The following is a 27,697-nucleotide window of genomic DNA, read 5'->3' as shown; positions in this document are numbered from 1 at the left end:
ACTACCATCCCAGGTCAGTGTGGTTGCACTCACTCATTTAATAATGTAGCTACGGTACCGTGCTTTTCACATCAATCGTCTACCAAGGTTCTTAATTCATATATATTGTCATTTACACAGTGTTATATAATATCAATATAACGAACTCCTCATATCCTGCCAATGTTATATTGGTATATATATAACGACGAATATAACGAACTTCTCATATCCTGCCAACGTTGTATTCAACCAACAATATAACGAACTCCTCATATCCTGCAAGTGTTATATTGTGATTTTCCATAATATTCACAAAATCAATCAATATAACAAACTCCTCATATCCTGCCAGTGTTATATTGCCAATTTCATATCCAACAATATAATGAACTCCTCATATCCTGCTAATGTTATATTGTGGTTGTCACAATAACAGTATCAAAATCCATTTTTCATAAATCAGGAAATGGCTAGGTAAATCATATCTCGTATAAAAATTATCATTCTCAGTTCTAGTATAAATCAACAACCAGTAAAACACAACTCAATATAAAACCATCATTCTCAGGTTCAGTATAATTCAACAATCAGTTAAAACACATTTAAGTATAAAATTCTCATTCTCAGTTTCAAAATAAATCACATATCATACTTGGCATTACTGCTGCCATATCATAACTGGTAGAAATGTCTTATTTACTCAATCCCTAAAACATCCTCATGCCACACAAATTTTTGTCTGATAAATTATATTATTATCTCCACCTAGAAAATATGAATATTTGCTAAAACCATCATTTCCCACATGCTTAGATATTTAGAAAAAAAAAACATTTATATAATATTCCAAAAGTCCATGACATAACCTATTCCCTTACCCGTTTACCGAGAACATGCCCGCAAGTATTCCAGACCGACGCCCGTGACGTTCACACAAACCCCTGTATTTACACGCCTAAGTTCAATCAGTTCAACCCCAAAATTATCATTACTTAACGTTCCTAGGTCCATACACTCCATTTAGTAGTTAAATCTTATAGCAACAACGTAATTAACTCCTTTACCTTAATTTTGGAGTGGTGTCCACGAACCCCTAAACTCAAAACTAGTCCTATCAATTTGACGAGGATCGAACCTAGGGTCCCATAGTAGCATCCGATCGTTGATTTGGACTGAAATTGGAGAGAGATCAAATAGAGAAATGAGAGGGTTTCCTCAGGATTTGAGAGAGAAAGAGGTTTTGATTTTGGTTTAAATGAAATGAGCTATAGTAATTTATTTTATTCAGCATTGTTAGACGAAACCGTCAACGATTTTTTTGTGGATTTCAAAATCGTCGACGGTTTGGTCTTTAACTAAACCATTTTAACTGCTTTACCCATTTACTTGGCTGCGGTAACACATAATCGTCGACGATTTTTCTAAACTCTATGAAACTGTCGATGATTTGGTTTACACCAAACCAAAAAGTCTTCTTTTATTTTATTTTTCTTATTATTTAAAGTTTTGAGGTCTCTACAAAATAACTATATCACTATGTTTTATATTATTGAGTTTATTACATGGACTAACATAATAATAAAAGACATAAATTCATTATCAGGAATAAGTTTGCATCAAATTAATTCAATTTTTCTTTATCTAGCATGGCAAAATGTGGCATTTTGAAGTAAAAGGAGTGCAAAACTAAATGGCAAAATTATATTTATATATCTTGTTGTTCTGATTTTTCATGAATATTTTTTAATTTCAATTTATACATTTATTTAAAATATTAAAGAGAAGATAATAAATGTGTTGTTCTTAAATTTTAAGATTTTTTTTAATGATTTTTTTAATAAAAAAACTGAATTAGTGCTGATTTTTAAAAAAATATTTTTACATATTTTTGGTGAAATATTATAGGAAAATAATTTAAATAAATACTTTATATTTTTGTCAATAAACGTTCATTTATAATTCGTTTATTAATTAGGCTTTACCCGTTTAGATGAGTCCAAACCCGACCCGTCAACCGTTTTTGCCATGGCTATTCCTTCTCTTCTTCCTTTCCCCGTTTCCTTTGCTGATCTCTTTCTCCTCCTCCTCCTCCTCCTCCTCCTCCTCCTTTTCCTTCCACTCTCCGAAGCCCAGTTTTCCCTCTCCCGTCCCAGCTCGTGTCGCCATAGTCGCCTGCCATCGCATGTCACCGTTGCAGCCGTGCCTAAAGGAGTGTGAAACTAGGTATTCTGTTCACCCTTTTCCCCACCCGCCCCACCACCGCCTGCTTCGCCATCATGTGATCCGTCCATAACCACAACCTTCTTTTGCCTAATGTTGAAATTGAGACGTATCGTTGGAGAATAGTTTGATTAGGCTTGAGGCATAGCGTTCTAAGCATAACTAAATTGTTCCACTTTATCTGTTTCAGATGTATTCTTCGTCTAAAGTTTAGTTCGGACGACAATCATCGGAATAAAAATGAGCATCTAATTTCTTTGCTTTTTCTTATTTAATTTTCAGGTCATCGGTTTGAACCTTGGAGATAAGTTGTCAAACAGTACATACTTGGGCAGGCGTCAAAATTTGCAGCTTCAGCGGTCTTTCTTCACTTGAATTTGTTGTACTTACAATGGATGTAGAACGGTCTGAATTGAAGCATGAAAGGAGTATGGAAAGGGATTGTGATGACTCACCCATGACAGAGTACCGGGGAGAAGTTTTTGGTATTTTGGAGGAAAATGGGATGGAAAAATCAAAAGAGTCGAGCAAGCATCGGAGCAAGGATAAAAAGAGCCGAAGGGAGGAGAAAGACCACAGGAGTAAAGATCGGGAAAGATCGAAGGTGAGTGATGGCTCAAAAGAGAGAGAAAAGGAGGCTAAAGATTTGGAAAAAGGCCAATTGTCCAGCCATGAAAGGAGGAAGGAAGATAAAGAAGACCGTGAGAAGGATAGGAATAAAGATAAGGTAAGGGACAGGGATTATGAAAGAGACAAGCATAGAGATAAAGAGTCTCAAAAGGACAAAGATAGGAGAGATCGAGGGAAGGAGAAAGACCGTGACAGGGACAGAGAGAAGGAAAGGGACAGTGAGCGAGGTCGGGACAAAGAGAGGGGGAAGGAGAAGAGTAGAGATAGGGATAAAGAAAAAGAAAAGGAAAAAGATAGGGATAAAGATAGAGCAAAGGATCGGGAAAGGGGAAAGGAGCGAGAGAAACATAAAGACCGAGAGAAGGAGAAAGAGTATGAGAAGACTACGGATTGTGTACTTGAGAGAGAGAAGGGAAAAGAGAAAATTATGGACAAGGAGAGGGAGGTTGATCAAGATAAGGAGAGGTCTAAAGATAGAGAGAGAGTTAGTAGGAAAGGTCGTGATGAAGGACATGATAGGAGCAAGGATGGGGGAAGGGATGAAAAGCCAAAATTAGATAGTGAAGAGAATAGGGATGGGGCCAAGCCATGGAAGGGTTATCGTTATGATGAGGATATCAGGACAATTGAGCGTGAGCATATAGTTGAGGGTGCATTAAGGGGAGCACGCACATCAGGCACAGAGCTTAAGGAGCGCATTTTGAAGTAAGTTAATATGAGTTTTTTTCTTTTTTAATAAAAAATTTGTGTCTTTGTTTGATTGGATTACATTCATATAATGTATTTCTTATTGTTATTGAGCATTGTTTCTTGTTTTTGGTAGAAATTAAATAATTTGATATTATTCTTCTCTGTGTCATGTTGAACATGCGAAATATTGGACACTTGGGATAAAAGTATTATTATTTTGTTGTCGGTGATGATGATGTTATTATTATTATTACAATAATTACTATTAATCGGTATACTTGGTATAACTTATCGATCACAAATTTTGTGTATTGTAGTTAGTAAATTTGAACTCTTGTTTGATTGATTTGAGTGATTTGTGTATTTAGTAGCATGAAATTAGGGACAAAACTTTCTTGCATATAGATTATTTGTGTATAATAGAAATAGTAAAAGCTTGCAGTAGTTGTCTATGTTCATTGATCCATGTTTGTGTGATTTACTACTGCTATAATTTACCACTACAACAACAACAACAACAAACAAAGTCTTAAGTCCAATTTGGTGGGGTCGGCTACTTGAATCCTTTTTTGCCAATTTATGTGATCATGAACAATTTCATTTGACTAATTCAAGGCTATTAAATCCTTACTCACTATCTCATTCTAAGTTATTTTAGGTCTGCCTCTACCCCTTCCACTCTTCCTCATTGGCGCATTATGTGGTCTAAGTTGCAAGTGCTCAAACCATTTTAGTCGTTCCTCTCTTATCTTATCTTCTACAAAAGTTATGCCTAACTTACTGCGAATATACTCATTCCTTGATTTATCTTTTAACATTATATTACTCATCCATCTTAGTATTCATATCTCGACAACTTTTACTTTTTGAGTTTGTTGTTTCTTAGTCACCCAACATTCTGATCCATATAGCATCGTTGGTCTTACAGCTTCCTATGAAATTTCTCTATTAATTTTAAGAGCATTCTATGATCACAAAACACACTCGAAACAGTTCTCCATTTTACCCAACTTGCTTTAACTCTATGCATTATATCTTCTTCAATTTCACCTTAAGCTTGCATAATAGATTGAAGGTATCAAAATCTACTGTTGCTATTGAATTCTTCATCATCAAGTTTAACTTTATCTCCAATATTCCTCCTACTATGATTTAAATTACATTTTATACATGTCTACTTATCCTAAAGCCTCTAGATTCTAAAGCTTCTCTCCATAATTCTGACTTAGATTCTACTTCACCCCTAGTTTCATCAATCAAGACTATCATCTGCAAACAATGTACACCTTGGAACCTCATTTAGGATGCTCCTAGTCAGTTTATCCATTACTAAAGCAAAAAGATTAGGGCTCAAAGCAAATCCTTGATGTACACCTATTGTGATTGGAAATTCCCTGGTCTCTCCACTTGTAGCCCTAATGCTAGTCATTACTCAATCATACATATCCTTAATGACATCAGTATACCTACCATGTACACCATTTTTTTTCTAAAACCTCTCATAAAACTTCCCTAGGTATCCTATCATATGCCTTCTCTAAGTCAAAAAATACCATATGCAAGTCACTCTTTTTTTCCCTAAACTTTTCTATTAATCTTCTTAAAAGATATATAACTTCTGACTTCTGTAGTAGATCTCCTAGGCATAAAATCGAATTGATTTTTTGAGATCTTTGGTTCTAACCTTAATCTTTGTTAAACTGCTCTTTCCCACAGTTTCATTGTATGACTCCTAAGTTTAATTCCACGATAGTTATTTTGAATATCTCCTTGATTTTGTATATGCATATTGAAGTGTTGTTCCTCCATTCGTTTGATATTTTCTTAATTTTTATAATTGTGTAAAATAAAGTAGTTGATCATATAATTCCTTTATCACCTTGGCATTTCCAAACTTTAATTGGGATGTTATTTGGTCCTATAGCTTTTCCATTTTTCATATTTTTTAATGCAGACTTAACTTTGTTAACTCTAATTTTGCGAATAAGTCTCATTTTTTAGTTTGTTCCTCATTTGTCAATTCTAAGTTTAGGTTTTCTACTTTGTTTTCATTAAATAGCTTACTAAAGTAACTTCACCATCTTTCTTTTATGTTTTTTTTTTAACCAAGATAATATCATCCTCACTTTTTATACATTGTACATTACCTAAGTCCTTACTCTTTCTAGCAAGTTTGAATATGTTTCTTTTCCCTTCTTTTGTATCTAATCTAGCATACAAATTCTTAAATGGTCTATGTTTAGCGTCACTGACATTCTTTTTTGCATCTTTTCTCGTCTCTTTATACTTTTCAAAGCTTTCCATGTTTCAACATTTTTACCATGTTTTATACCAAATTCTTTTTGTCTTTACAACTTTTTGGACATCTTGATTCCACTTCCAACTTTTCTTTGCCATCCGAGAATTTTTTTCTTAATTCACCTAAAATATCTTTTGCTATCTTTTAAATAGAGCTAGCTATCCTACTCCAAAGAGAGTTTGTTTTTACACCATCCTTTATAGTCCAATCATCTTTGATAATCTTATCTTTAAATTTTATTATGTTTTCTCCCTTTAGGTTCCATCACCTAGTTCTCTTGCATTGATTTATTTTATCCTTTCTCTTCCATTTTTAATACATATATTTAACACTAAAACTATATGTTGTGTGGTTAAGGTTTCACATGGGATAACATTACAATCCTCACATCATAAACAATGTTAAGGAAAAACATATTTGACTTTTATTTTATCCACTTTGGAAAGTTATTGAGTGTTCTTCTCTCTTCTTAAAACAAGTATTCATTGTATTAAAATAATATGACATGGCGAAGTCTAAGATCATCTCCCCTTCATTTTTGTTTCCATAACTATATCCTCCATGTATCCTCTCAACTTTGTTACCAAGAATATTTAGTCTCAATTTAAACCAAAGATCTTGTAGGAGAGAAAAATAATCAATTTTCTATCAATTTTTCTCGCTATCTTAAATATTATTTAGAATGAAAATTTATTAAAGTATGATTCTAATTAAGAACAATCATGTTTAGATATTGTTCCGTTTTGTTCGTTTATGTTCTAAGGAGGATTTCTTATGCTCCTTTTCTGTCCTTTTCTTCTCTTTAATGGAATTTCTTCTTTTTCTTTAAAACAATACGAGCAAAATAAAGAATTATGCATATTGATTCAATATATATTTTTATTTTCTTTCTCATTTTCCTTGATAACCAAACAGAAAAGAGCATAATATTTCATTTTTCCTTTGTGTTTTCTGAGTTCCAAATGGAGCTTTTGTGCCAAGCAATTAACTGACCAAATTTGACTAGCTAGAATAGTCACACACTTGATGACCAAGAATAATTGGTGGCCAAGTAAAACGTTGTGCTCAAGTACTTAGACCAGACTTTAATTTTTTTTTAATTGATGGATTTGCACATAAATCTTGCTGAAAAGATAGTCTGTCCAGCATTATGACCCTGATTCCATGACATAAATAATAGCCCATATCCAGCAACTACTAAATTACTTAAATGCTTAGTAACTCTTAGATCATGAATACTAATGACTGTAAACACTAGTAGGTACACTTTCCTTTAGACCAAAAAAAGTTATTGCATGATGTTGTGGGTACAGGTCTCATTCTTGGGCCTCTAGAGTGGATATGCAATGTTTAACCAAGTAACCAACCTGTGGCTGCTACATTAGTTTCCTTTTGCGCTCATAATCTTGAGAGTGGCAGATATTTGATTTTTATCCTCTTTTTGCCCCAATTGTTATGTGAAGTACTCGCATAAAGTTGTTTAATGAAGTTGAGCTAAACAAGAGTGTTAGTGATACTGAATGTCAGTGAGTGGTGCTTGATCTTTCATTGCTCTACCTATCAAATGATTTATTGTGTCCAAATAATATTAGGGGCTGTTTGGTATTACAGTAAAAATTGTGAAAATGAAAACCATGAACGAAAATTAAAAACTAGAAACAAAAACTAAAGACTGAAAATCAGTTATGCATTTGGTTAATATTAATATTTCTAAAACTAAAATAGATTAAAAACTGGATTCAACAAATGCTCATTTTGTCTTTGAATCAAATAACAATTAAAAGTACCACTAAAATAATTAAATATACAAAAATTGAAATTAAAAATTAATATAATAAAAATAAAATTATTATAGTTATTTTTCCTAATTATTATATTTCAAAATTTATTGTTTAATGCTACAAGAACAATTTTGTTGTACATGACAATTGAAAAATTGTAAAAGTATTTTTTAATGACTTATTTTTTTCCCCAAATTTTTAGAAAATTTATGGATATTTTTTAATTATATTTTAAATTCACATGGTCATTTTATTGTGATTTGTATAAAATGAATGATTTAATTCACAAAAGTGAATTATGATATTAAAGTATTTTGGCAACAAGTTGCTAAAACAACTGAAAATCAATAACAATACAGAAAATTAACAACGTAAAGAAATGCGTTGTCGTAATTTTTTTTTTTCACTGGACAGACAGAAATGATACCAAACAGACCTTAGTTATTCACATTTTCGAATCTAGTTTATTTCTAATTTTTTGGGGCATTTTGGTGTTGTGGGATGCTGAAATAGCGCTAGTGTTTGTTTAGAGGGAGACATTTGAAGTTCGCTCTTGAATACGGCTTTCAGATGATGCATGGTTTTGGGTTTGAAAAAAAGCTTCTTAACATGCCCAAATAGCATTGATAATTATATGATATATTTTTGTCCTCATTTATTTATTTATTTTTATAAAAAAGGAAGATGTTTTCATTAGATAAAGAAGAATGTACAAAAAAGAGAATAGAGATTCTTAAAAACAAAAATGGGAAAACGAAAAGGAGAAAAACAATAGGAAGAAATGACAATCAAGCTAACAAAGCTGGTCAATCCTTTTTTTTTATAATTTGGTTGGTGGTCAATCCCTTTGAATGTTAGAGAATCTCACTCCTTTAAAGCAGCCAGCACCAGAACACCGAAGTGATGCTGAATAATGAATATTGTCCCATGACGAAAAGAAATATTCAACTACCTCCCCATAACCATATGCACATTATGTTCCAGCCACAAACCCCACAGTGCTGCGAAAAGTGTACATCTCCATAAAGCTACAGCATCTTTGCTTCTACAAAAACCAGAAAAAGAGATGATGAACAAATCCTCCATTGTTTCCAGACAAACCCAACTTTCTCCCAATATATTGAAAATTTATTTGACATCTTCCAAGCAAAATCGCATTGCAAAAACAGATGAGAAACTGGTTGTGAGTTGTCGAAACATAATGAGCACACATAAGGAGAAAGTGCCAAGGTCTCCTACTTTACAATCTATTGTTGGTGTTAACTCTATTAAGAATAACCAACCAAATAAGACCCTTTACCTCTGAGGGAATTTTGACCTTGCTAATTATTTTATGGGCAAAAAGAGAAGTCCGCATTAGTCAAAAGATCAAAAAAAGATTTACAAGATAACCACCTCCCTCGCAAAGAATCTAAGGACCAAGGACAACTATCCACTCCAAAGGAGAGAAGACAATTTTCAAAGATCATCATCAACAAAGAAGAAAGCCCTTCCACCCTCCCTATCATTAAGAAATCCATGAAAGTGGAAGTTTGAAGTTGGAATACAAAAATAAAAAAAGAAGAAACATCAGCATTATTCCACGGAGTCCAGCAATAAATATGAGCAAATGAAATGGACAAAGTAGTATTTACCCATCCAATTATCTTCTGAAAAATGAACCCGAAAACCCTCATCCAAAACAAACTTAGTATGAAGAATGAAGAGGGGATAAATATGAGAGATAGTCCTCCAAGGACTTTCCGAAGAACATCTTGATCCCAATTAACATCCCAACAATTCACATCAATCCAAAATTACTTTTAATCACTTTTTCCCGAAGAGAGGAATCCTATGAGGGAACCACCAAAACCATTCAGTCATATGGGCAGTGTTTTCAGACACCAGCTAATTTTTCAAAAGCCAAGGTGAGGCATTTTAGCCCTTAAAAGGTGAGGAGTAAGCCTTTTGAGAATTTTTTTTTAGATAAAAATATGTAAATAAATTACATATATATATTTTTAAAATTAAATCACAATTAAAATATAAAATAAAGTCAAATATAATTTGTAAACTACTTGGCTAGTCAAAAAATTTCTAACTTGAATTCATTATGTATATCATGACAAGAAATGGCTATAATTTTACAAAGTTAAAATTATTTTCAAGATCTAAGTTACAGCTCTTAGATATTTTAGAAATGTTGAGGTTCAAGAGTTTTAGAAATCAACTCATACTATGACATTCTTTTTATTATTTAAACGTGTAGTTAAATTTTTCTAGCCAAATCTAACTTGAGAATCATGCACCCAAAATGAAAAAGTTGCAAAAGGCATGGCTTTTATACAAATGCGTAAGTCTTAGCGTTTAATGTGTTAGCCTTTTAGGATTGGTATTTTAGATTGATTCTCAAGGCGTTTTAGGCATGCCTCGTCTTGAGGCAAGCCTTGATTGAGCCTTTTAAAACATTGACACCAACTTTCCAAGACCTAAACCCCCTCTATTTGATCAGTGCACCACGTCTCGCTAACCAAGTGATCCCTCTTCTCCCCAAACCTAGACCAAAAAAAATCGGGTATAATTATCTACAACTTACTAGCCATATCCACTAGAATCCTATAAATACATAGGTAATATAAAGGGATACTAGCAAGACAAGCCTGATAAGAGTAATGCGGTCTCAAGGAAAATAATTCGCCTTTCCACCCATCTATAAACACTTAGGCCCCCTCCACCTTGGGCCCAAAAGCCCACTAATCTAGGATTGCCACACAATGGGACCCCTAAATAAGAAAAGGGCCAATCCAAAATACCACAACTGCTAATACCAACTTCCTAGATCTATTGAAACTAAAATTATTAAGAACAATAACTCTGATGCCCAAGTTAATTTTAAGCCTAGAGACTTGCTAAAAGATACAAAGTAGACTGAGGATATTCAAAAAAAGAAGGTGTATGATCACTTAAGAACATTGTATATTGGCGAATGGATGACGGGACAAAAGGTTTAGGGTTTAGGGTTTAGGGTTATGGTCACCTAAGAACATAGTATATTGGCAAATGGAAGATGGGAGACATGGTTTAGGGTTTAGGGTTCAGGGTTCATGGTTTAGGATTTAGGGTTTATGGGGTGGTGAAGTAATAGTGAGGCAGTGGCTTTCATTTAACAACAAAAATTTCAGAAATCAGTCCTATGAAAAATATAGCTTCCCTCAGAAAGTAATTTCCATGAAACAAACAAAGTTGTAGAATAGTGAATGTATCTCGTAAAGGAGCCGAACAATCTGATCCTAGGACACCATGTTACTGTTGTAGGTTCAAACCTTTTTAAGGGGGGTGGCAAGGGATTTGGGACGCGGAATGGGCTAAATCCCCGCACCCTCGTCCTTGAAACCCAGCAACCTTTTGCCTTCCTGTGCATTGGCATGTGGAACCTTTGCCTCTAATGTATTTATGCAATCTAGTTTAGAGAGTTCCTACCCGACGTTGATCTAGTTCAGGTATGATCCAAGCTCCTTTAGGGGTGATCTTGGGTTGGTCTCTTTTTGTGATATGAATCATATTATAATGGATAGAGGGCAGGTTTCTTGAGGTTTGGAAGAGAGCTTAAGTTTCTTTAGGGGGCATATTTTACTTCTTTTTCCTGTTTTTTCATTATTCCTTTTAGGGGGACTTTTGTTTGCGATGGAATTGGAAGAAGAGTGCAGTAGAATTAGAAACACAATGAGATTTCCCTTTTGCATTTGGTTTGACATGTAATCGTGTTTGTCGCAACGTGCGAAGGGGCCACTGCTTGTCAGGGTGAATCTCTGAACTGCCTCGGCTTAGATGGCGAAGTTGAGATGAGAATATTTGGGGATGAGGTATGGCCATATGGGTCAAAATACTTATTGGATTTGCCACTAACTTATGCTATCCTAGGTGCGGTTAGAACTAATTACTATGGATTACTTGGTCTTCTAGCTGCACTTAGGACCAAGGAACCGATAGTCAGGGTCTACATTACTAGAGCCAAGTTCGGGAATGGAGTTTTGTGTGAGGAAGGTACTAGCACACTCTACGCGCCATTTCTACAAATGGTAGCAACACAAAATATGCATGGTCTTTAATTTCTCATTTTTGATTTTAGGTTACCTCCCATTAAATATTGGCTCACCCTATGACCATTTGGTATGTTGATCAAGTACATAGGGCTCCCTCACCTCTAGAATCCCAACGCTATTGCCCCACTTTTGGTTTTGCTATCTGATTGATTAAATTATCATAAGAATCCATAAGGTTCATCCATGTAAATATGATTTCAAGGAAACCACAAGTTGTATCATGTGTCTAAATAGAACACAAAACAGCAAACAAATGTATAGACCAAGCTAAGCACATGCGAGGGAGCCAACATCCTACATGACTAGGCATATTTGAACATAATCATTCAGATGATCAATCCTATATCAATAAAAAGTATTATTGTTAATACTTTGTTTACAATTAAAAAATACAAACATCAACATGCGATACAATTATGACACCATGTAAATATAGGGACATGAAAAATCTTTAAAAACTATAAGATATGATATGACATGAATAATTAAATTATGAGAAATATTGAATCTTAATATTTACGTAAAATTATAGAAATAAAAATTTATGGGTAGTTTTTTCATTATTATTTATTTTATAAAAATCTAATTATATGACTTTTCCCCACAAAAATATAAATAATTTTATTATTTCTAAATTGTGATTTGCTACCGAAAATCATAATTACTTTTATTTTTTGTTTAGTTAATGATCAATTAATGATTTTTTAAATTTTAAATAAATTTATAATTTATAGGGTACTTCTTAGTTTATGGTTTCATTTATAAAATTTATCTTTTATAAATTATATTTATTTATCTAAATGATGTTAGACACTTCACAATAATTTTGGAACACATTGTAGGAATTTGCCTATTTTATTTTGGGCTGTACATCTTAATCAACATGTGTATTACCATTGCACTTATTTTATTTTTTTGAATGAAATGGATTTTTTAAATATAGATTTATCTAATTTAATTTAATTTAATTTTTTTTTATAGAAATAGTTGTCTTACTTCTAAAAGATAATAATATTTTTGTTTACAAAATTATTTACACTATTTGTACTTTTATATATGTCATGTATATACTTTGCCATTTGATTTGGGTGCTAAATAGGGTTTCTTTTTTAGGTTTAAATTTTAACATATCTAAAGCAGATTTTATTAATTTAATTTTATCAAATTTTGGTTGAATCCATTTTCTTTTAGGAATGTTTTTGTATTATTATTAAAAAATAGGGATATTTTTGCCACAAAATGATTTACTTTATCATACTTTTATTAATTTATTATTGTAGAATAGATATAGATGTAGATATCTATAAATAATATTAGTTTTTTTTTTTAACCAAATGAATTTTTTTTTAGGTTCAAAAATTAACTTTCAGGCATTAAAGTGCGTCCCCAGCTGACAAGGCTCCCCATTTTGCAAGGGCAGGGGGAGGGTCGTCACAGTATACACAGTCCTACCCTTGCTTTTACAAGAGAGGCTGTTTCCTTAGACTTGAACCTGTGACCAACCGTTCATTGAGGAGCAAATTACCATAGATCAAATTTTAGATATTCTAAATGTAAATTTATCCATTTTTTTTGAATTTACTTTCTGTATAAATATTATAAAATTTTACTTCTTTTAAGAATATTTGATCTTACTTTTAAAAGATAAGATTCATTAGAATATTTTTGTTAATAAATTGATTTACACTATTCATATTTTTATATATAATATAGAAATTTACCTCTTTTAGGAATGTTGATAATTTACTTAAAAAATAAGGATACTTTTGTCTACAAATTAATTTACTAGTGTATCTTTTAGGAATTTTTAGCCTTTCTTTAAAAAAAGAAGGATATTTTTGTGCACAAAATGATTTACACCATTCGTACTTTTATATATAGTATAGATATTTTATTTTTTTGGATTTTGACACATTTGTAGCCATTATTGTTTGTGAAAATATATCAAAAGGGAACTCTAGAGGCCCTAGAAACCCTAGAAAATACCCAAAAAATTCTGGATAATTTATTATAGTTTATCTTTTTTTTTTTTGGGATTTTTAAAGATTTTTTAATGAAAAAATTGAAAACATAAAAAAAATTCTATTGTTGCTAATAATTTAATTAAGTATAAACCTAAATAATAACTGATGAACAAATTAAAAACAAATATTTTATTTTTTTATAATTTATTCTTTTGAATTTTTAAAGATAAATCTATTAGCATCAATAATACAACAACAACAACAAAACCAAGCCTTAGTCCCACTAAGTGGGGTCGGCTATATAAATCCTTTTCCGCCAATTTATGCGATTATGGACCATTTCTTTTGATAGATTCAAGGATATTAAATCCTTACTATCTCCTCCCAAGTTATTTTAGGTCTACTCCTATCCCTTTTACTGCCCCTCACAGTAACTAAATCACTCTTCCTCACAGGTGCACCATAAGGCTTACGTTGCAAGTGTCCATACCATCTGAGTCGTCCCTCCTTTATCTTATCTTCTATAGGAGTTACACCTAACTTACCACGAATATGTTCATTCTTTAATTTATCTTTTAATGTTATACCACTCATCTATCTAAGCATTCTCATCTCGGCAACTTTTACTTTTTGGATATTATGTTTCTTTGTTACCCAACATTCTGATCCATATAGCATAGCTGGTCTTATAGCTGTCCTATAAAACTTCCCTTTTAATTTTAAGCCTATTCTACGATCACATAGCACACTTGAAACACTTCTCCATTTTACCCAACCTGCTTTAACTCTATGCATTACATCATCTTCAATTTCTCCTTCAGCTTGCATAATAGATCCAAGGTATCGAAATCTACAAGTGCTATTTATTTCTTCATCATCAAGTTTAAATTTGTCTCCAATATTCCTCTTATCATCATTAAAATTACATTTCATATATTCTGTTTTATTTCTACTTATCCTAAAGCCTCTAGATTCCAAAGTTTCTCTCCATAATTCTAACTCAGCCTCTACTCCGTCCCTAGTTTCGTCAGTTAATACAATATCATCTGCAAACAACATACACCGTGGAACCTCCATTTGAATACTCTTAGTCAATTGGTCCATCACTAAAGCAAAAAGATAAGGATTCAAAGTAGATCCTTGATGTACACCTATGGTAATTGGAAATTCTCTAGTTTCTCCATCTATAGTCCTTACACTAATCATTACTCCATCGTACATATCCTTAATGACATCGGTATACCTACAACATACACCCTTTTTTTCTAAAAATAATAATACTAAAAATAACCATAAAAATGGCGTCCTATGGCCACAAGGCTCCTTGCTTTGTGAGGGTAGGTGGATAGTCACAGTGTGCAGCACTGTACACGACCTTATACCTGTTTTTATGCAGAGAGGTTTTCTTGGGCTTGAACCATGACCAACCTTATTGTTGATCAAAGGACAAACCATAATAATAATGATAGCAATGATGATGATGATAATGATAATAATAACAGTAATCATAAAGATAAAAAATTTACCGCAATTACTCAATAAATGGCCAAGGTAGGAATTAGATTATTTTCTGATTTTTTTAAAAGTATTTTTTAAACTTTTCTGGATTTTTTCCGAGATTTTATATAATTGAAAACTAATTAAAAAACAAACAAACAAATAAAGAAAATAAAATCTGTGTTCAAGGCATGGGCATAAGTAGCGACCCTCTCCTTCCTGAAGTTAATTTTCATTGTCTCCTTTGTTTCCTAGGATTCCTCCCCTCCTGCACTCTGTACAACAGCGCTGCGGATCGTTGGCCTACCATGCCAACCTCTGGTGACTTTGCGAAACATTTCCAGATGTAATTGGCTATTGACTTCTGGACTTCTGGCTCAACAAAATTCTTCTGGAATTCTGACACATATTTTTGCATGTGTTTGGAAGTTTGGCAAGCCATTTGGTCAGGATAAATTAGTTGTCACACTTCAAGACTTATTCAGTTGTTCATATTTTACTGCGCTTGTTCTAGATATCATATTTTTTAATCGACTTCTTTGAATACCAAATGTATTCTGGACTTCTTTTACAATGTAATTCTTTTAAAATTTTTATACATTTTATTGCATGTGTCTACAACAACAACAACAACAACAACAGAAAAACCAAGCCTTAGTCCCAATAAGTGGGGTCGGCTATATGAATCATTTTCTGCCAATTTATACGATCATGGACCATTTCTTTTGATAGATTCAAGGATATTAAATCCTTACTCACTATCTTCTCCCAAATTATTTAAGGTTTATCCCTACCCCTTCTACTGCCCCCCACAGTAACTAAGTCACTCTTCCTCACAGGTGCACTTTGTAGCCTATGTTGCAAGGATAAATTACTTTAACACTTTTGTCCTTTTTTCTAGGATGAAGGAAGAAAGATTGGAGAATAAGAATAAGTCTGATGGTGGTTCTGAAGTTTTAACATGGGTTAGTAGGAGCCGCAAGCTTGAAGAGAAAAGGAATGCTGAAAAGGAGAAAGCCTTGCAGCTGTCAAAGGTTTTCGAGGAGCAGGTTAGTTTGCTTTGGCTAGTGCTGTATTTATTTGTTTATATGATTTATCGCAAGTGAAGTTTTAATCATTTTATGGTATGCATTTTCTCAGGATAATATTGATCAAGAAGAAAGTGACGATGATGCTGCAGCTCAGCACACTGCTGGTACTGTTAAATGTACATGTTGAGGAGAGTATAGAATAGGAAAAGGACTTTTGATAACTTGAGAACCTACAAAACTATTAGATCTCCCACTGTATTTGTAGCATCGCTTGTACACAGACACACACTCACTAGCGTGCAAATACATATGCAGGTAGACAAACTCATAAAGACTATAATGACCCTTAATCACTCCTCATGCTAGAAAATGCATATCATAATTTGTATATCCCTAGCTTATTGCAGATAAATTTAACCTTGGCACGCTCCCACAGGCTTGATAAACAAATAAGCGAATTCATACTCATAAGTGAGTGGCATTGATAAGCTTTTGCAAAAGTTTATTTCGAACAGAGTGACAGTCAACTTGAATGTATTTAGCCCTTTCATGAGAAATTGGATTTGAAGCAATATGAATAGCTCCCTGTTATCACACATCAACTCCATAGGCTGTGAATGTTGAAACCCAAGTTCTTCCAACATTTTCTTCAATCAGTGCTGATGAGCCATGGTTGTGTACTCAGATTTTGCATGTTATCTTGAAACTACTGTTTGCTACTTATTCTTACTAGACACTAAGTTTCCACCAACAAATGCAGTACCAAATGTGGATCTATGCCCATCATCTTTCTACAAGGTACACCTTTTAGATATATCAAAATAAGGATAACACCATCCCATGACTCAAGGAGTCTGGAAATGGACTAATAACATTAGCTGCAAAAGAAATATCTGTCTTGATTTGTGTAAGATAATTCAACTTTCCAACTACTCTCTGGTATTGTCCAGGTTCAACTAGCAATCCACCCCTGAATGTCAAAACAAATTGATATAACGAAGATTGCCAGCCAGTCAGAATATAGGTAATCGAAACCCTGCAAAAGCACCAGTCACTGACACCCAAAAAGAAGCATAAAAAACTATTGCCTCCCAAGGCAAAAGGCTTGAAAGCGTTTTGCCCTAAAATATTTTTGAATTAGTCTGTAACTAATTACTCCACATCATGGCCATTAAGGCACAATCCCATAAAATTCTAGCATCTTTCCTTATAACCTCAAAATCTAGTAAGAAACAACTCCTTCACAGTGCTTGGACAAACCCAACACCCCTCAACAATGTTAAAAAGCAATTGGCAATCTCCAATTAAAAGGACAACATAGAAAAAATAAGCATTAGCCTTGCTACTCTGCAGGTATTAAACACAGACATAAGTCAGGTGATAGTCTTATTAGGCCTTCTCTTCTGCAGGCAGCCATGTTTGTCTTATTCAAAATATTGGACCAAACAAAAGCACTAATTTTTTTTTTTTAGATAATAAAAGAAGCAACTATTGGTAAAACAGTCATACTTCATGTTATATGAAAGAAGAGTGGATTAGCAACTTTGAATGTGCCCGAGGAGTGAGTGAGGGAAAGGGCCACTGAAGTAGGGTGTGGCATTCTGGATTAGCCTATGACCTACTTAGGGGTCTCCTTAGGGGGTAAACCTAAATTAGCGGATTTTTGGAATCCAATAGCGGAAAGGGAGACTAAGAGGTTAGACAGTTGGAAGGGGTTCTTTTCTCTTTAGGGGGTAGAATAACCTTGATCCAAGCTTGTCTTTCTAGCATTCCATTATATTTCCTATTTTATGTAGGATTCCAATGGGGATTGCTAGCAAGATCAAGAGAATCATGAGGACTTTCCGTGGTCTGGTGGGGGGAGATCACAAGGACCACTTTGTTGGGGTGAGATTTGTAGGTCAAAAAAGGAAGGAGGGTTTGGCTAGGGAGGTTGGTTTCTGAAAACACAACTCTTCTAGCTAAATGGTTATGGCGTTCCCCTCTAGAAGAATCATCCCTTTGGCATAGGGTAATAAGAAGTAAGCTTGGGGCTGGATGAGAATGGATGGGATGTTAATGTTAGTTTAAGATGTTCTTCAGGTAGTCTGTGGAGGTCCATCTCTCAGATTTGTCCTTCTTTTATCCCTCACGCTAAACTTAAGGTAGGGAGGGGCTCTTGGATCCATTCTTGGAAAGACCCTTGGCTGGGTAATGCATCCTTATCAATTCATTCCCTCATTTTTTCGTTGAGCTCCTAGCAAAATAGAGTTATATGTTTCTTTGTTGGGGATTTGAGTTGTCCGTTGGTTTCCCAGAATCTCCATTTTAGGAGACCTCTATATGATAGGGAGATGGTAGGGTTGTCTTCTTTGTTATCTTTATTGAATAGGAGTAATCTATCATCAGGGAGGGATGCTCGGTCCTGGTCTCTGGATCAGTCGGGAGTTTTTTCTTGCAATTCTTTTTTTGAATTCTTGACTCTAATTCTGCTTCCCACTCTATTGTTTCATCTAGAAGGCTAAGGCTCCTCCAAAAATTAAGGCTTTCACTTGGTTGGTAGTGCTCAATAAAATTAATACTAGTAACTTGTTGCAAATTAGGAGACCTTTGAAGGTTCTCTGTCCTGATGTATGTGTGCTTTGTTACAAAAATTCTGAGACGGTTCTCATCTTCTTTTGGGCTGTGAATTAGAGGATTTGGAATATGCTTTTTTGGTATTTCTGTAGAGAGTTGGATTTGCCCTTCTTTGGTTGTTGAATTGTTAGCTATTTCTTTCAAAGGCTTTGGTAGGAGAAAGGACAAGACAGTCATATGGAAGTGGGGAATATTCACAGTTTTATGGGGATTATGGTTGGAGCATAATGCAAGGATATTCAATGGGAAGAAATTAAATAGGATGCTGATTTGGGAAAAAAAATTCAGTATTTGGCCTCGTTGTGGTGTTCTGGTTTGCTTCATGAGTTACATAGAGATTGGAGGAACATTTTGGAATGCTGATTTATTATATTTTGGTATTGGGAAAATTCCAGGCCTTTTGGGGTACATGTTTCATTCTCCCTTGACTTAATTCTCTTCCTATGTATGAAATTTTCTTTTGCTATGAAAAAAAAAAAGAAAGATAGAAGAGAAGGTACAACGTGCAGGGACGAGGAGTCCACCAAATAACAACAAAAGACCATCAAAGAAGAAAGAAATAAGAAAATAGAAATAAAGAAAAAAGCTCAAGTAAACAAAATAAAACTAGACAAAATTAACCAAGGAAACCCCTTTTCAAACCCTTCCCATCATAGTTTGCAAAGCTATTCAAATTCGCTAATTCTCTTTGATCCTTCACCTTTTGACTTTTGCCATAACAAAAACACACTTCATTTCCTCTAAAATCAGTGAACTTTAAATCCATTTTATCCAAAAGATCTTGGGCCTCTATTTCCTCCTTAGGAATCTCCCCCACTGAGGGAGGCAAAATTCCATCCCTACGCTGTAAATTATTAACCAGCCAATCATTTTCGAAAAAAGACACTCCCTCCAAACCTTCCAGCAGGGGAGGATGAACATAAGATAAATCCCTTAGTTCTTCACAAGAATCCGAAACATAACCATATTGTTCTCAAATCTCATCCAACAACAACCCCCCAGCACTGTCAAATTTGCTAATATCATCACTCTATGAATCTGAAAAATCCCCCCTTTTCTTTGTCTCCTTTACTTGCTCCATTGCTACCCCCTATCTCCTTCTTTGCGTGGTAGTCTTCGACTATACTAAATTCTCCTTTAGAATCTCTCCTTAAAACCTTTGGCACCGACTCACCAGATTTTTCCCTCTTATCATCAAACTCCTTTCCCATCTCTGCATCCATACAAGCTGCCTTCTGATGAGCATAAGCCTTGTTGTCTTCAAATCTGTCAGAGTTCGGACAAAAAAACATCAGAATTCCCCTCCAAGGTAGCTTCTAATTTTTCACTCCTTTCCGCCCCACCTTTTAACCCCTCTTTGGCACTAGTCTAATCTTTAACATCGCAATCTTGTTTTGAAGCTAACCTGCTAATATTCCGGCTTTGTTCTGAAGCTTGATCAATTAGATTTGTATCTAGGGAAGCTGGAGCCTGTGAAAGAAGTCCATTAACAAACAGTATAGAGTCCTCCTTCCCACTAATCGTCTCCTGAATAATAGGAACTGTATTTTGGGCCTGCTCATTATTGGGTTCCAGCAAGCAAGTACCTGAATTACCTCATTCCTTCAGTGTGGAGCACAAAAGATGTGATTTTCCTTTAACCTCCATATTACTGCACACATCAGACTTACCTAAACATTGGGCCTGCTCAAATAATGTCCCAGTTTAGACAAGAGTGACGGTCCTCCCTTTCAATTATTTGGGTCAGGTCCAACACAAGAAAAAAACTGCCTGGCCATTCCTCATCACTATCTTCTCCCTGAGAACAAACCTAGCTGCCTCAGAGAGAAGTGCAGCTCCAACCGGAATCCTAGCTTCCTTTTCATTCTGGTGGTCAATTCCAGTTGGTTGCCGCTGGAACCTGTCTTCGAGAACCCATAATCCTTCTTCTGTGTCGTACCTCCACACCTACAGCACTGCTCTTCTCTTTCGACCTCCCTTCCCTGATTTCCAGATAGATCTTGACTTCTGCAGCCTTCACTTTCCCCTTTTATACCTTTCCGTAGTGCCTGACTCCAGGATCTGGGACGAGAAGAACCATCTGCAGCTACACCTCCAAAATCCTTCCAAAATTCCTTTGTCAACTTGCAAAATCATTCGCAAAGTGTCGCCACTCGCCACCCCTCGTTCCTTGCACCAGCAGGAATAAATTCTGAAAATTTCTTACATTTCCACCCCAACCCTAACTCCAAAAACTTTCCCCCCTTTGTCCACCTAATAGACAGCCAATGCTGTGTGATACCCTTGCGCATACATCAAAATCCCCTTTCTATCTGACTGAAAACTGACAATCCATCAGTATCGCAGATCAAAGGATTTTCCTTCAACTTGTAACGTTCAATTCAACATACTCTACAGCAGTAGGCTTCATAGCAGCATATGCAGTTCATTTCGCGAGAAGGAAGAGAGAAAGTCAGATGTCCCTCCTCCTTGAAAGTCAAATTGTGATATCTGAAATATTTTGTTCTTCAGTTAAAATACTGCTATAGTTGCCGCTAGGAAGCAAGAAGAGAAGCAAGAAGAGCCTTCGAGAGCTCCTCCCTTCCCATTGTTGTTGGCCTTTGAGAGGAGATTGATTTTGACAGCAGCAAGCCAAGCTTGAGGTGGAATGAAGGATGGGAAGCAATGAGCCTTTGAGAGAGTGAGCGAGGGAGCTCGAGCTTCGAGCCTTTGGGAGAGAAGAGGCTACGAGCCTTCAAGGCGTGAGTCTTGCCATGTCTGTCTTTGCTCTTATGCTAATCATCTGTCTAGCTGCCAACTAATGCTGGCTAAGCAAATAAATTTATTCTAGAAGAAATGACAATCAATGTGGAGGACAGAATAAGTCCAAGTCTTTTAGTCTTCATTGTGGAGGTTAAAGTTCCCCAACATTAAGGCATTTATTTGGTTTGTAGCTCTTAATAGAGTTAATACCAAAAGTATGTTGTGAAGTAGGAGGCCCTATAAGGCTTTATTCCTTAATATTTGTGTTTTATGACGCGAGAATACTGAGACTTCTTCTCATCTCTTTTGGTCTGTTGCTCGGAGATTGTTACCTAGGTTGTTTTTGTAAAGAAGTGGATGGGCTTCTGCTTCTTTCAGAGTTTTTAGGTAGAGTAATGATGCTAGTAGGATTTGAAGATGTGTAGTTTTTGCTTGTGTGGGGGAATTTGATGGGAGAGGAATGCACGAAGCTTTGATGGTAGGGGTTTGTTATCTCTCCTGAATATGGTCCAGTATTTGGGTTATCTTGTGCTTTTTCTTCTGAATTAAGGGGCTTGCTTCTCTGACTTTCAGTATGATTAGCAGCCTATTTTGACGAGATTTTTTGTTTTTCCTTTTGATTGTAATTTTTAATTTTTTCTTGAGAGGATTTCTTTTCACCCTAAATGAAATTTCATTTTTTAATTAATAAAATATAAATTTGATTATATATTTTTTAGGCTTTGATTTATTTTGTATTCAAGCCTAAGGACTGATCCAATCTTCTCTGTTCATTAAAGCGAAATCCTAAGGTTCTCACATATGAACTAGTTTTCTTGGCTAACTGACTAAGGAATATTTTGTAACTCTCTGTTGAACAAATGAACTGATCTTCCAATTTTTTCTATTCATCAAGGAAGCTAAATTGAACAAATTTACACTTTACGCTTTGATTTATTTTATATTACAAGAGCTGCACCTTTTTTCTTCTTGTATGCTTTTTTGGAGTCTGGATTCTGGAACGCCAATAAGTGAGGCATCATAGGATTGATGTAATCCAGCTTCATTGCAAAACTTTTTTATTTTATAAAATTGTTAATTACTTTGTGTTGTGATCTTTATTTTATGGTTGCTTGTTTGATATTGAAGCTGTATCACTAAATATTGTGTTAGGATCTCTATGTCATTGGATCAGATTGATCTTACCTTGCCTTTTATTTTTATTTCTTTTCGGAATTATTACTGTTAAAAGAAGATCTAGCGGGTGTTAAAGTACTTCACGGCCTTGACAAAGTCATTGAAGGTGGGGCAGTTGTTTTGACACTCAAAGATCAGAACATACTTGCTGATGGTGACATTAATGAAGGTACAGGCATTATGATATTGTTTTTATATATCTCATGGCCCAGATTTGTGAAGATGACATATCATTTTATGTAACAGAGATTGATATGCTTGAAAATGTTGAAATTGGAGAGCAGAAGCAGAGGGATGAGGCTTACAGGGCTGCAAAAAAGAAAACTGGGATTTCTGAAGATAAGTAAGAACATGATTACTCCAATGTGTTATCCCATAAATGTACTTTAAATAAATGATTAACTACTAATCGCGTTCACTCTGGTATATTAGGTTTGATAACGGGCTTACCTCAGAAAAGAAAATGCTTCCACAGTACGATGATCCGGTTGCAGATGAGGTTAAGCCATATTCATGTTCCTTTGATCATTACTGAAAAGGTTGAGCATGCTAATTTTCTTGCAGTTGCAAGTATTTTTTTTTAACGTGCCTTTGCCTTCTTTTAGGCATTAACATTGGATCAAAGAGGGCGCTTCTCAGGGGAAGCAGAGAAGAAACTCGAAGAGGTATTTTATTCTTCCAGATAGTATTTTTTTATGAATGAAAAGACATATGAGCTGCATTTTTACTAATAAAGTGCATAATTTATTCTTGCCAGCTCCGTAAAAGGATACAGGGTGTTTCCTCAAACAGTCACTATGAGGATCTCAACTCTTCTGGGAAGTTCTCGTCAGATTATTATAGTCATGAAGAAATGCTACAATTTAAAAAGCCTAAGAAAAAAAAGTCCTTGAGGAAGAAGGAGAAGCTGGATATAGATGCCCTTGAAGCAGAAGCAATTTCTGCTGGGTTGGGTATTGGTGATCTCGGTTCTCGGAATGATGGGAAGAGGCAGGCTATCCGAGAGGAGCAAGCAAGGTCTGAGGCTGAAAGGAGAAGCAATGCATACCAATCAGCATACACTAAAGCAGAAGAAGCATCAAAAGCCCTCCGTCTAGATCAAACTCTCACAGTCCAGTCGGAAGAAGATGAGAATCCTGTCTTTGGCAATGATGATGAGGATCTCTATAGATCATTGGAAAGGGCACGGAAGTTAGCTCTTAAAAGGCAGAATGAAGAGGAAGCATCAGGTCCCCAGGCTGTTGCATTGCTTGCTTCTGCCACGGGTACCAATCAAACTGAAAATGCTCAAAATCCTGCTTCTGGAGAATCACATGAGAACAAGGTTGTACTCACTGAGATGGAAGAGTTTGTGTGGGGTCTTCAGCTTGATCAGGGTATGCCCCTGGCCCCCCTCTTATTTTTCATTGCAAAAAAGAAAAAAATTAAAGCAAAAAAGAGGAAACCCCAAAAGTTCCCTGCTTCCTCTACCCTGGTTTGTTTGGCAAAAATGAAGGCTATTTCTACCTTAAAGCACATGACATGGATATGTCATATATGTCAATGACTCAATGCCATACCAACACCAAGGATTTCATCTGCTCAAATGATTGATATGTGCAAGCAGAGTCTTAAATTTTGATTTAAACTAAAATTTTAAAGCTTCAGAAACACAGGAAATTCGATGGAAATCCCAATTGTCACCATTAATTTCAATTTTGTTTTTAAAAATGATGGAAATATGCAATAAACCATGAAATTCTTTTATGAAACTTTAGAAACTATTAATAGACATAATAATGCAAGATTTAGAACTAAAATATTATAAATAAAATAAATCAAAGATGAGTTTTGGTGTATAAGGTGTAGTAACTGTAAAATAATAATCATATTAAATAATGAAAATATAATTTAGACATAAATGGTCAAATATAATATTTCTGCCAATATCTAAGTTTAATTTTTAATGTAGTTTCAAAAGCTTGAAAACCATTCATATACTCCTTGCAATAATCTGTAGATTCAATAAGAAAAGAAAATGAATTTTAGAGAGAAATTTCAGTTTGATTTTTGAATTTCTAAGAAGTTTCATTCTATATTAAAATTTTGACAAATCCCATTGAAATTTTGAGATTCGATAAATTTTAGCTAATTCATGGAAATTTCAGCAGAAATTTTGTAATGGAGATTATTGCCTTCTCAATTTCAAGGGTGATTGAAACCAGAAGTTTCTGAGGAAAATTTGACAATTTCATAGAAATTTAAGAACATCTGTGCAAGTTCTATATTGTTGGACTATGTAGCATATTTTTGGCTCGTCAAGATTTTGTGGTTTGACGATACATTTATTGGTAAAAACTAAGATTTTTTTTTTTTTGGATAAACTAATAATATTTTGTTAAAAGATTCAAAGGGTGAGCAATCCATGTAAACTAGATGAAATACAAAATCAGATTTTTGAGAGAATGCTACCAACCAAATCTACAAAAAAAAACTATGACCTAATCAAAAGATTTCTTGTTTCTAATCAACAAAAAAATTGAAGTGGAAAGCAGCTTAAATTTGATAATTCCCAAGCTATTTTTAACTCCCTTAAAAACTCTCGAGTTCTTTTTTTTTCTCCAAATTATCAACTTGATGGCTGAGGTATGATATGCCTTGCCTGCTTGTTTTTTGGTAATGCCGTATCCAATTGCAACACAGAAGTAGGTAGTTGACTGATTCTCCCAATTCTTTCGAAGGTAGCATCTATTCACCAAATGAATCCTTCTGTTTTCCAAATTCTCTTTGGCTTTAATTCTTTCATGTAGCCATCCAAGCAGAATAGGAACCTTCAAATAGATTTTCAAAGATTTAGCTGCAAACACCATATTGTTTTACTGCTTCCAACTAAAATGTCTAGCTCTACCTTGTATGCAACAAGCCCTAACTATTCTTATCCAAATTTTGATTTTAAAACAATAATTATCACTTGAGAAATTCAAGAATGATTTTCTTCTTTACCCATTTACACATTAGATGCTTATTTTGTTGTTTTTATGGCAGCCTTCTGACCTACTACATGGTACATACATTTGTTAAAATCTTCAATAAATACGTATTTTTCCATGGGGATAACTGAATTGTCTATATTTTTCAAATGCTTTTGCTCTTCCAGAAGCACATAAGCCTGATAGTGAAGATGTTTTTATGGAGGAAGATGAGGTACCAAAAGCTTCTGACCAAAAAAGAGAAGATGAGCCTGGGGGTTGGACAGAGGTAAAAGATAATGAGAAAGATGAAAACCCTGTTAATGAGGACAAGGAGGAGATTGTTCCAGATGAAACTATTCATGAACCTGCAGTAGGAAAAGGATTATCTGGTGCACTTCAGCTGCTTAAAGAGCGAGGAACACTGAAAGAAAGTGTTGAATGGGGTGGCAGAAATATGGACAAGAAAAAGAGCAAGCTTGTTGGTATTTATGGTGATGGACAGAAAGAGATACGTATTGAGAGGACGGATGAGTTTGGACGAATTGTAAGTGATTTTTTATTTCTTGTTAAATTTATTTGTTCAATTCCTATCTAATGCTTTAGCATTTTACGTTCTGCGAATGCCATTAAGACATGCAGCAGAAATTTGGGGACCTGGTGTGGTTGGTGTAAGTGCTAGGCAAGGTCTTAAGTTTTGATTCCGACACAAATTTCGAAGCTCCAAAAATGCAGAAATTTCAATGGAAATTTCGATTTTGATTTGAAGAAATAATGGAAATCAGTAGTGAAACATGAAATTCTTTTATGAAACCTTAGAAATGATTAATAGACACATTAATGTAAGTTTTAGGACTAATATATTACAAGTTGAATACATCCATGTTGTGTATGAGGTGGAAAAGTTGTAATATAATTTGTGTATCAAATATATTTGTAAGATAATGTGCATTAAACATATTCAGCTAATACAATTGAAATTCATAAATAATTTAAATATTATTTATTAAACAAATAATGATGTGCATTAAACATATTCAGCTAATACAATTGAAATTTATAAATCATTTAAATATTATTTATTAAACAAATAATGATAATTTAGACATGAATGGTTAAATAAAATGTTGTTCTAAGTTTATATGAATTTAATATTATCTATTATACAAATAATGATGATTTAGACATGAATGGTTAAATAAAATGTTTTGTTATAAGTTTATTTTTTCATATAATTTCAGAATCCCTCATAATAATCTTTTGTTTCGATAAAAAAACAGAATAAATTAAGAGAGAAATTTCACTTCTCTCCTACATCTTTCATTTGAATGCTGAGGAAATCTGATTCTAAAGTTAAAATTTTGACAAGTTTTACTAAAATTTTGAGATTTTGATAAATTTTGGATGGTTCATTGAGATTTTGACAGAACTATATTTAAGACGGAAATCGACTACCATTTCGATTTCAAGGATGATGGAAACCAGACATTTTAACATAATTTTCAACAATTTTGTGGAAATTTAAGATCATGAAGATGCTTATCAATGATGGCGAATTTGTGGGCCAGATTCATATTTATGCTGTGGCAGAATGATTATGATTTCTTGATTGGTCATATTCTTGTCAACTTCTGACCGTTTTGTTCACCCAGGTCCTGTTGCACATGAATTCATGGCTCTATATCTTTGGGTGGAGTTATTGATAAATCATGCCGTCATCTGTTCATGACCTTAAAGAAAGTAGAACGAAACAGCATGCTTTCATCCTCTATATTTTATATGCATTAACAAAAGACTCATCTCTAGTTGCTATCTAAAATTGAACAGAATGATTTCACTTTTCTTGGCACCAAACTTAAACCTGAATTTCTAAGAGCAATGTATATTATTTATGAAGACATGATGACACTAAATAGTATTGTCGATATAAGAGTCATGATTCTCCTATTTAAGAAAAAAAAGGGTCATGACTGAAGATAGTAGGTTTGTGATGATTTATATAGTGGGGATGCACAAAGCAGTTTTTTTGTATGCTGGCA

General features: G+C 34.3%; 1 protein-coding gene across 2 annotated transcripts in view; it reads left to right on the top strand.

The window, feature by feature from the left end:
- Positions 1-1,979: 1,979 nt before the first annotated feature.
- LOC131146128 (SART-1 family protein DOT2) overlaps positions 1,980-27,697 on the top strand; it is a 49,614-nt gene continuing 23,896 nt past the window's right edge. The window contains exons 1-10 of one of the 2 annotated variants that reach the window (XM_058095481.1): positions 1,980-2,205; positions 2,485-3,537; positions 16,047-16,194; positions 16,286-16,340; positions 22,766-22,879; positions 22,957-23,053; positions 23,143-23,209; positions 23,316-23,375; positions 23,468-24,086; positions 25,847-26,205. In XM_058095481.1, the coding sequence (XP_057951464.1) occupies positions 2,594-3,537; positions 16,047-16,194; positions 16,286-16,340; positions 22,766-22,879; positions 22,957-23,053; positions 23,143-23,209; positions 23,316-23,375; positions 23,468-24,086; positions 25,847-26,205 (2,463 nt within the window). In that variant the 5' untranslated portion in view covers positions 1,980-2,205; positions 2,485-2,593. The remainder of the gene's footprint in view (positions 2,206-2,484; positions 3,538-16,046; positions 16,195-16,285; positions 16,341-22,765; positions 22,880-22,956; positions 23,054-23,142; positions 23,210-23,315; positions 23,376-23,467; positions 24,087-25,846; positions 26,206-27,697) is intronic. The other variant, XM_058095482.1, reaches the window with a different exon arrangement.

The sequence above is a fragment of the Malania oleifera genome, chromosome 13 (assembly GCF_029873635.1).
Source record: "Malania oleifera isolate guangnan ecotype guangnan chromosome 13, ASM2987363v1, whole genome shotgun sequence".
Classification (NCBI taxonomy): domain Eukaryota; kingdom Viridiplantae; phylum Streptophyta; class Magnoliopsida; order Santalales; family Ximeniaceae; genus Malania; species Malania oleifera.
The sequence above is the reverse complement of the archived record's forward strand: the minus strand, read 5'-3'. Positions and strand labels throughout refer to the sequence as shown.